General features: G+C 42.0%; 1 protein-coding gene across 3 annotated transcripts in view; it reads right to left on the bottom strand.

Moving 5' to 3' along the window:
* The window catches only part of LOC109907203 (N-acetylneuraminate 9-O-acetyltransferase), a 13,671-nt gene extending 2,927 nt beyond the window's left edge, over positions 1–10,744 (bottom strand). The window contains exons 1-20 of one of the 3 annotated variants that reach the window (XM_020505033.2): positions 10,588–10,744; positions 10,449–10,509; positions 9,852–10,174; positions 8,538–8,634; positions 8,267–8,387; positions 7,880–7,924; positions 7,628–7,690; positions 7,037–7,081; positions 6,809–6,932; positions 6,487–6,701; positions 5,640–5,806; positions 4,965–5,223; positions 4,651–4,740; positions 4,411–4,530; positions 2,989–3,145; positions 2,294–2,373; positions 1,965–2,066; positions 1,273–1,413; positions 795–872; positions 38–130 (exon numbers count right to left, since the gene is read on the bottom strand). In XM_020505033.2, coding sequence (XP_020360622.1) covers positions 38–130; positions 795–872; positions 1,273–1,413; positions 1,965–2,066; positions 2,294–2,373; positions 2,989–3,145; positions 4,411–4,530; positions 4,651–4,740; positions 4,965–5,223; positions 5,640–5,806; positions 6,487–6,701; positions 6,809–6,932; positions 7,037–7,081; positions 7,628–7,690; positions 7,880–7,924; positions 8,267–8,387; positions 8,538–8,634; positions 9,852–10,164 — 2,310 coding nt within the window. In that variant the 5' untranslated portion in view covers positions 10,165–10,174; positions 10,449–10,509; positions 10,588–10,744. Of the gene's footprint in view, positions 1–37; positions 131–794; positions 873–1,272; positions 1,414–1,964; positions 2,067–2,293; positions 2,374–2,988; positions 3,146–4,410; positions 4,531–4,650; positions 4,741–4,964; positions 5,224–5,639; positions 5,807–6,486; positions 6,702–6,808; positions 6,933–7,036; positions 7,082–7,627; positions 7,691–7,879; positions 7,925–8,100; positions 8,165–8,266; positions 8,388–8,537; positions 8,635–9,851; positions 10,175–10,448 lie in introns of those variants that run through there. The other 2 variants (XM_031795161.1, XM_031795162.1) reach the window with 2 other exon arrangements.

The following is a 10,744-nucleotide window of genomic DNA, read 5'->3' as shown; positions in this document are numbered from 1 at the left end:
AGAAATTCAGCATCCCTGCCAGTGGAGTCCATCTTACCTCTAAGGAGATCTTCCCGAACCATGCGAAGAATGAGCTGTATAAAGAGCGGGAGTAACCAGGAATGTTCCTGATTAAGATGAAGGCTAGGATCTGAGAGGAAGAAAGACATTCCAGCCAATCAGCACATAGACCAACTGTATCGGGTGGGGGGGGGGGGGGGCTAGCATACCAATGCTAACAGGGGCTGGAACAAATTATGATCCAATATGTAGAAACAAGGGAACGCCAGCTGTTTCATTTGGGAGCAGCAAAATAGTGAGTGGACATTAACTGTTATTATATGTCTAAAGATGAAGTGTAGCCCAGGACACGTTGTTAATTCTTCTTCGGCTGGGCGACAGTAGAGTACACCCATCCTGTTATTGTAGAAGGCAACTCCCTCCCTTGTTATTTTGAGTTAGCCTAACAGGGGATACTTATGGAAGATAAATGCTAGTTTCAACAAAACCCTCTAGGCCACAGGTGCCATTATTTAACCTACCTAAAGGTTAGTCTACCCAAAGGTGATGCTTTCTCTAGTTATTTTTTAACGGCGCTTTGGCAATGTCAACATTGGTGAAATCTATGTCTGTGTCAATTACAATATGTTTTGTAGAAGGTGCATAAAGTGTTAGAAGATGTTTACCAACTCCTTAGCTAAAGGCTAACTACTTGACAAATAACGAAAATTGAAGCAGTGTAGGGCAAAATTACTGTGAGCAATGCTTTGTCTGAGACCAATGTTAAGCAAGGTCTGACCTCCTACTGTATTTACCTGGAGTCCTGAGATGTAGGGATGCAGCTCGTTGCACTCGGTCTTGTTTTTACAGCTGCTGGCCCATATGGAGTAGGTCTGGAACAGATGAAACATGGAGTGGTTAGGAAAGGAGTGGTGTTCAAGGAGCACAACGTAAATCAGCTAAGAGATATCTTCCATCTGAGATTTATTTCACCTCAGAGTGTGAATGTTAATGAGGGTAACTTTACGATAACAGGTGATCGATATACTCACCTGACTGGTTTAAAGGAATACCACACCCACAATTATACAAAACGCATCATTCTTGACATTTAATTTAAATCACAGTTTCTGCTCTTTACTGAAAGTTTTCCATCTTGAAAAATGTACTGCTGACATGCACAATGATTTAGGGATTGTATTAACAGTGGACTAATAAACACAATTCTAAAAGATAGTTTGAGTGTATTATTTCTTTAAGAACGGTTAAATACACCAAGTTGTTCTCTTTTACCATGAATGAGAACACAGAGATGAGGAGTAGAATGTTGGAGATCCTGGTGGAGAAGAGAGGCTCTCCTTTCTCCTCGGAGAGGCCCTGGCACTTCTGTAGTACCAGGTAGACAAAGGCAAACAGCATGCCATGGATAATGGCCTGAAAGACAAAGTCAAAACACACATTCAGTTACTAATATAATAATAATAAAACAACATTCAGCAGATGCTTTTATGCAAAACTATTTAGTGCTGCGTGCATACATTTTGTAGGGGTGGCCCCAGTGGGAATCGAACACAAAGTATTGACGTTGCAAGTGCCCTGCTCTACTAACTGAGCCACACAGGACCATTTAGTCTACTGTCCAACCCATAGAACGATCTTCAACATTAAACATCGACCAACAGATTCATCTAGTCGAGAGGTTTTTGGCACAACTCACTAAAGAGAGATGTGATATTTTGATACCTTAATATGAAAATATAATACAATAGAGCAACTCAAAGGCTGCGTTTAGACAGGCAGCCCAATTCTGATATTTTTTTCACTAATTGGTCAGTTGACCAATCATGTCAAATCTTTTCACATCTTTTTCAGAGCTGATCTGATTGGTCAAAACACCAATTAGTGAAGAAAAAAAAAGATCAGAATTGGGCTGCCTGTCTAAACAAAGCCAAAGAGTGTAGCAACCAGTTCAAATGTTTACTTACAAATCGATCCAGCTTCCACCTAAACCACCACTCATGAATGCTTCCATTCAGCTCAAAGAGCTTGGAGATGGGCCATACTGAGAAAATGTTCTCAAATAACCCCTGGAAAAGAGAGAGAGTAAGTTAGTTAAACATCCAATGATTTAGGATCAGTTTTGATTTTTAGATTAAATCTGAATTTGATTACATGGGCAGGGGGAGACCTGATCAAGTACACCACTCCTACTCTGAGACGCTTTATGAAATGACCTATAGCAGTTAATTTTTGTATATAATTTTAAATATGAGAATATCTCTAAATGAGTGAATAAACCAGATGATGAACTCGCCTGTGAATAAGCAAAGAAGCAGATGAACAGGAGTAGCCCAAGCAGCTTCACTAGAATCCCAACGTGCCATATCCCACTACCTGTAAAAAGACAAATTACTAAAAAAAAAGTGCTGGAGTGTTACTTCACAAATCAACACTAGTATTTTTGTTTATTTTAAAAGGGAAACAGAGACAAATGTGCTGTGTGTATATACAGTAGCAGTCAAAAGCTTGGACACATACTCATAAAGGTTTGTCGTTACTTTGACTATTTTCTACATTGTAGAATAATAGTGAAGACATCAAAACTAGGAAATAACACATATGGAATCATGTAGTAACCCCCAAAAATATATGTTATATTTGAGATTCTTAAAAGTAGCCACCCTTTGCCTTGATGACAACTTTGCACTCTTGGCATTCTCTCAACCAGCTTCACCTAGAATGCTTTTCCAACAGTCTTGAAGGAGTTCCCACAAACAGAGCACTTGTTGGCTGCTTTTCCTTCACTCTGCGGTCCAACTCATCCCATCCCATCTCAATTGGGTTGAGGTCGGGTGATTGTGGGGGACAGGCCATCTGATCTACTTCTTCAACTGACGACTTACACTACAACTGCTCATGATATTTACCTTTGAAGCCCTATTTTATATAATTATCAAAACTACCATCATCACTGCTACTTGTCCAGTACAATGGCTGACCCATACTGACCGTTGGCTTTCTTCTGCAGTATCTGGGGCCACATGGCCATGGTGGCGTAGATGACGACGAACCAGAAGGTGACCAGGGGCACAAAGTAGTAGAACTGGTACGGCCGGTCCATCACTAGACACAGCACCACCACCAGGAAGTTGAGACGGAACAGGACCTTGTGGAGAGACAGGAGTAGCGTGAAGTTGTTCCTAAACGCTGACCTTGGGTCAGTTTAGCATTTTCCCCACTAATTGTTGAAGTTAGGATTGGGGAAGGGAGGATTATCAGTCCCTAGGGGAAACTTCACCCCAGAGTAGACAGACACAGGAAGTGGTCACATTTAAGCAATAAGGCATGAGAACCCGGGAATTATCGTGTAAATAACTCCTAACTAAGTGCATTTCTTGTTTGAAGCCAAGAGACAGGAAACAGCCCCTAGGAGGGAGTTATTCTCGATAAGTCACGGGTCCGAGGGCCTTATTGCTTTAATAAAATTATTGCAACAGTTCTTATTAAAAACATTATACTGAGTAAACTAGATTTATTTAATCCTTCCTTAAAAAATAGTCTGAGAAAAAGCCAGCGTTAGTTCTAAATGGGTTGGTAGTTCATTCTATTTGCAATGGTTGGGATGTAGCTATGAAAGCTATCTACGTCTCCTGTGCGTGCTAACCAATTAAAGCTAACAAACAATCGCATCAAGCAGCGGAAATAACATCCAACAGTCTACTTTTGTTCCTATTGCCATTTCTTTGGATGCATACACATTATCATGATGTAGTGCTATACATCACTGCTATTAACCAATGATAACCAGGAGCCAGACAACCAGTTTCATAATTATGCAATAAGGTCTGAGGGGTTGTGGTATATTGGCAATATACCATGGCTAAGGCTGTTCTTAGGCACGATGCAACGCCTGGACACAGCCCTTAGCCGTGGTATATAGGCTATATACCACAATCCCCCAAGGTGCCTTATTGCAGTTATAAACTGGTTACCAACATAAAGTAAAACGTAGAGTAAAAATAAATGTGTCATCTCCGTGGTATACGGTCTGATATACCACGCCTTTCAGCCAAATCAGCATTTAGGGCTCAAACCACCCAGTTTATAATTGAAGATAACACAGAGGGTGACTTGAGGTAAGGAACTCTATATTGGAGGGCCCAACCAAAGTAAAAACCTATGTGAGGTAAGCTTTGGCCAGACGGAATCTTTCTTATCAAGGGTTTCCTTATAAAGATGTGATCAATACAGTTGAGGCTAAATATCCATGTTTCTTTCATGTTTTAGTATTTGATTCAAAGTGAATTGTTCTATGGCACTACATGTCAACACTTGTTCATTTGATGTTCAGTTTTGTCCCTTAGAATAGGTATAGTAGCTGGAACCACTACTTATTAACTCTAATAAAACCCAATCATTTCCTATTGTTACCTGGCACACTCTGTATAATCCAAAGTCCCCTTTGAGCCAGAAGAAGGAGAAGTGTCCGTATCCTGTCTGGAAGAGGTAGGCTGCCACCAGGACACGGACATGCATGTACACGGGGATGAACTGGGAAGGAAGGTTGACTTAAAACACACATCCCATAGCAGTAAAACATGCAATTATAATATCATTAATTTAGTTTATATTCAAAGCAATAAATCAAAGACAATGAATGGTGAAACTCACAACGCTGGCTCCAGATATGTGGTAGATGAGGATGACCAGCTGCATCCAGCCCTTCCACTCGTCAGTCTGCTCTCTGTTCAGCAGCTTGGTCTGCATGGGAAATAGAAAAATCCCTGAGATAGATAGAGCCTTCTCTCAGATCAGACATGGACGATTGAGCTTAGCTGTCAACGACAACAACTTTAAATCCTTTAAAACAGAAAGATCTGAATTTATGTAGGCCTATGCTTACACCCCACCCAAAAAAAAAAACTCTCCCAAAAACACCACTTTCCACCCAACTCCCTTAAACATTCTATCCCAAACCCTCTCACCTCCTTGCTGTTCTCACTGTAGAAGATCCCCAGGACAAACATATAGACGAGGGGGATGAAGAAGGTGGAGTGGGTGTAGAACTTCTGCTCCTTCATAAAGACGTCGGCCCGGTCACATAGGTAAAAGTAGACCATGATGAGGCCCATCTTACACAGGGCCTGGAACGGAGCCTTGTGGTTGAGCAGAGATGCTGCCGTGGCTGGCTTTTTCTCTTCGCCGCTCTCCACGTCGGGGGGCGTGGGCCGGGACTTCCAGCTCCTGTTAAATTTGTTTACACGACACTTAGCAAAATGCTTTTATCTGAAGCGACTTACAGTACAGTGAAACTTCATGTATATAATGAAGTCACATTGAGATCCAGGTCTCTTTTACAAGTGAGCTCTGAACACACAAAATAGTCCAGGTCCATGCATCAGTATGTGGCCCCAGTGGGAATCGAAACAACCACCTTGGTGTTGCTAGCGCTACGCTCTAACTGACTGAGCCACAGGGGAGTGTGTACCTCAGAGGAAGGTGGTGGGAGGAACTATAGGAGGACGGGCTCATTGTAAAGGTTGGAATGGAATGAATGGAACATATCAAGCATGTTAAACATATGGAAACCACATTTGACTCTGTTCCATTTAAGCCATTACAATGAGCCCATCCTCTTATAGCTCCTGCCACCAGTGTACCTGTTGCGGCCCAGAGCATGGAGCACCAGGAAGACCAGGGCTGAGCCCAGGAAGACACAGGCCGTCAGTTTCTGGAGGAGGCTGGGGGCCGGCAGGGCCTGGCAGCAGGAGCCGTCGATGGGCCGCAGGACCTTGTTACACACAGCATTCATCAGCACCATGGCAGCCTGGTGGAGGGTAGAGGGGCATTATAGACCAGACTCTACTATAAGCTGCCTCTGTTGTTTTAGACAATTTGACAAACCGTCCAACTGGCCTCACCACCACAGACCACATGTAACCACGCTAGCCCAGGACCTTCACATCTGGCTTCACCTGCGGGATCATCTGAGAAGGGGTGGGAGGGGTGCTGAGGAGTATTTTTTGTCTGTAATAAAGCCATTTTGTGGGGAAAAATTCACTCTGATTGGCTGGGCCTAGCTCCCAGTGGGTGGACCTATGCCCTCTAAGGCCCATCCATGTCTGCACCCCTGCCCAGTCATGTGAAATCCAAAGATTAGGGCCTAATGAATTTATTTTAATTGACTGATTTCCTTAAATGAACTGAAACTCAGTAAAATCTTTTTTTAAATTGTTGCATTTATATTTTTGTTAAGTATACTAACTAGGGAAAATACAGGTGCACATGGAGGCTGTCAAATTAGGAATGAAAGTTATAAGGGATGGACAGTGTTATTTGACACGGTGTTGGTTTGGAGAGTCATAGAGCCTGATTTTTTTTCAGCATAAAGCTAGTTCAAACCATACATCTTTTATTTCTGTTTTCATTTTAGCCCGAAGCCAGCTGTTATTTGAATCCCACAGATGCAGGAAGAGGTGCCAGGCCAGTCAGCACCTAAACACCTACCACGTTCCGGGTGCTCTCGGGAAGGTGCAGGCCGTCAGCTGATTGGGTGATGGTTTCCATGGCAGCCTGGCGCGAGGCGCCTAGGAACCTGACTCTGGCCTTGGAGTTCTTCTTGTTGCTGTTCAGAGTGCTGAGCACCACCTTGTTGTATAGCTCCAGCTGCTCGTTAGTGATCATCTTCCTGTTGTCACTCAGACCCTCCTCATGGACAGGGTCTGAAGGAGAGAGAGAGAGATGCTTAATCAATATCAATTCCTCACTTTCAAAGCACTTATCATAATTTCTCTCTGACTGACAAGTGAATGAACAGTAAAGCACTAACCCTGTAAGACCCAATAGACCTCCCCATCCTCAGCCAGCTGTTCCAGAGGCAAGGAGATGGCTGTGAGGTTGGCCCTGTACTGCTGCAGCGCCTCGCTGCTGCCCCCATGCAACTTGATGGACCACTTTGGGAAAGATAGATTTCAATTATGAAATGAATCTAAACTATGCAGGCTGATATGTGATAAACAGTGGTATGCAGAGTGGAAGACAAGCATCCTTCACTCACAGTGGCAGCTCCGATGATGACGACATCTGGTTTTATAGAAGGATCCTACAACACAGTCAAGAAATCCTATTAAATCTTGCAGCGAACTGTTTGAATGACCTTAAATGGCAGAAAACTATTGCTCTGTATCTTCTGCTTATGGGAAACCGAAATAGCCGAATGCTCTTCTAAGGGCTCAATTCAATCAAACATCAGTATTTATACAGTAGCACTTAAATATACCTATAATCTTACATATTGCATACAGTCAAGCAAAAAATGCATTGTTAAAAATCACAGGTTCAGTACCATCACACTTGTACAGTATACACTTTCACTTGAGGACAGAAGTTGAGTAAACAAAGATGTGATTCAGATTAGAAATGTTTTATCTTTTGACTGAACTCTGATCTGCTCCTGACAAACCCAGGGATGTAATTCACTAGAAAACAAACAGAAGGAAACGGGCTGAAAAAATGAGGGACAAAGCTAAACCTCTCCAATAAGAAATGCTCATTTTTGTTGCTAAACGTTTTTCAGTGCATAACGCTTTGCTATGTGTGCTCTAATGAAAACACCCCAGGTCTGCTGGTTAAATGTGCTTCTCTTTACCTTTCTCCATGATATCAAGCGCTCCTTCAGAGAGTTATTCACTTCTGCATACCACAGGAAGTCCTATCAGCAAAACAGCAAACAGTTACTCTTATTGGGAAAATCTCCAAAATAAAAACACATGCCATTTGCCTTAATTTTAAAAAAAATGTTTTTATATAAATAGAGAATCTACAGAGTAAAATAAAAAAATAAATAGTTGGCTTTTATGTCACTATTGTTGACTGACAGACAGAGAGATAAATAGCTCACCACATTGACTGAAGCGCTCCTGTCTTCAAAGAGAATGTTCTCGTGCTGGTGGACAGACATTACAACAGGGGATAAAACAGTCAATGTCCCTCTATTTCTCTATCTAAGAGTAGACCATTGCTATCATGACATAGTACAGCAATTACCCATCTCATTTCAGGAATACAATGGATATAAATAGTTTATATGCACTTAGGGCTGAACCCCAACTTAACTCTGACCTTTGAGCAATCATGTATTGATGTCAATGGGAGCCTTGTGGGAAAATGAGTCACGGGCAGAGATCTGAAATTAGGATTCAGCCCAAAGCTCACAGATTCATGGTGGGATTAATATAAACAAAAAATATTTTGTGTGTGTGCTTTATGCCAGGGGTACTAAGCCTACCTTTCTTCCATCTGCTCTTTGTGCAGGATCGATTATTTGGATGTATGAATAGAATAGCTGCCGTATTCTAGAATCACCAACGAAGGCCACCCTTTTCTCAGCAAGGCAAGTCTTTGCTTCCCTGTGAGAGTAAAAATAACCTAATGAATCACTTGCACATAGTAACAACTGAAATTAGTTTTTTGCAATTGTGTGGTTGTGGGCTTGGTTAAAGATGCCATCTACATTTTACACATGCACATTATACATTCCCCTCATGGGTGTGACTCACGTATTTTTGTATTTGTGCATCATACAGCCATAGGGCTGCCATACGGTCTCTCCTAGGTACCGCCCACTGGACAGCAGCCACTCACATGTGTCTCCGCCTGAGGGAAAGACAGAGAACATCCCAGTAAGCATTAACAAAACACACAAAAGGGATATATGAAACCTGCTGCCTCTACACAAGTCATTTTCAAATGCAGCAGTGTGCACAATGCATGGTTCAGCCAAGACAGCATTGCAGCCTGCGGTACAAATTAATCTATTAACATTTTCCATTAAAGGACACCTCCTGGTGTCAACTTGTGTTCTAGTTGAATTGACCCATCTGCCAATTCACCAACGCAAACACTCAGAAGATGACAGGTGGCAGAGGAGGAGTCAAGAGCATCCGGAGTCAAAGCCAGCCAGACAACAGCAGCTGTTATCATTGTACAGACAGAAAGCCCAGTGTCCCACACCTTCCATAAACAAAGACCATTGTTTGCAATGCATCTTCGGGAGGCAGATTCTTGCCAGTAAGATACAAACAATAACTTATAAAATGTCCAGTTAGGATCATGCCTCCCCTGTGGCAGGATCATTACCATTAATAAGACATAGGCTACCCATCTACAATAGATTGCTTTATGATCCCAACTATCCACCAACAGTAATAAGACAGATTTGAACTTCCTGTAAATAACCATGATAACTAGCATGGTAGCTAATAGCCACGCATGTGCAGTTGGTTGATTAGCTAGCTAGTATGAATTATATAGTAGCTAGCTAGAAATGTGAAAGTTAACTGGCCAGCTAGTTAACGTTAGCTGACAGATAACGTTAGACATATTCATTTGAGAGAAGTTAGCTTTTTGTGCATATGGAACATTTCTGGGATGTTTTATTTCAGCTCATGAAACAAACACTTTACATGTTGCGTTTATATTTTTGTTCAGTATAATTAAACCAATGTCTGTATATATGTAGACTTCAATGCACATGAAAGTTACCTACTTAGTTAGCCAGTTATCGTGTGCGGCTACAATATGTAAACATGGGTTAGTTCGCGACGATGCGATTCCTTTCCGATGCTAATGACTGTATCCAGTATCCACCTACACTGAAACAATGTAGCTAGCTAATGTTAGATAGCTACTTTATTCGGTTAATTCAGGCTACTGCACGTTTATTTATGTTTCCTTGCAATTGCAAATACCGTGAGCAAAAATGACCAGGGGGAAGGTAATTTTAGTTTACTAGCTAGCTAGCTAGCTACAAGTTCCGCTAACACCGAGTTGAGTCTGTGTCAAGCTAGCCAACAATATATCTGGGAGCTTACCTCCATAATACCGAGAAAAGGTGTGAAACAGGGTGAGTAGAATGACGGCAGCGACGGATAATAATTTAGCATTTTTAATGCTAAAATACTGATTTATTTCCCGTTTGCCTAGGCTATAGGCCAGGAACGCCATCTTGGCTCCTCCATGACAACAAGCAGACAGATGGGATGCAGCGGAGCGGTAGGGGGCTGAGCACACCGGCGCGTCCACCACTCCGAATTCCGCTACTGTTGTTGCGTGGGGCATGGCTGGTGCGGGCTTCTCGGATGGTTCTACTGCAACCACCTGCATATGCTTTTCATCTTCCATCATTAGTGCAAACCTGGTTTAAAACAATCAGTAGTACAATTAGAGGATCCTGAAAACTTATTCTGCAAACTCTTGACAGCTGTTTGAATTGTATTCATTGTATGTCATCATTCCGCTCCTGGAACTATATATTGTGGTGACTTTACTTTCTTGATTGCCATGGGGTTTTGATATCAGCTTAAAGACAGTAAGGGGATTGGCTGCATCTGCTATAATAAAGATCAGAGATAACAAGGCAGGACTTGGATAGACTACAAAAAGCACTCATAAAAAAACAAAGCACTCACTTGCTTCCGATGTTAGTCTAGGAACGGCTTCCAACTTTTTCCCTATGAATGGACCTAGAACCTATGATAGGAAAATATGTTACAATAAATCCAAAAACGGTGATCTGGATCAGGTATGAGCAACGGGCGTCATACTAACCGCAGAATCTGTGTTCGAAAACTCATAGTAACCGCAGTATTTGTGACGTGAATGTAGTATGCTTATCGGTCATAATATGGATTTAGTTATAATGCCAAATGTTCCCTGATGTACTAAATTCGTGCATAATATAAAGCATACATGCAGTGGAAACTAT

The sequence above is a fragment of the Oncorhynchus kisutch genome, linkage group LG17, assembly GCF_002021735.2.
Source record: "Oncorhynchus kisutch isolate 150728-3 linkage group LG17, Okis_V2, whole genome shotgun sequence".
Taxonomy (NCBI): Eukaryota; Metazoa; Chordata; class Actinopteri; order Salmoniformes; family Salmonidae; genus Oncorhynchus; species Oncorhynchus kisutch.
The sequence above is the reverse complement of the archived record's forward strand: the minus strand, read 5'-3'. Positions and strand labels throughout refer to the sequence as shown.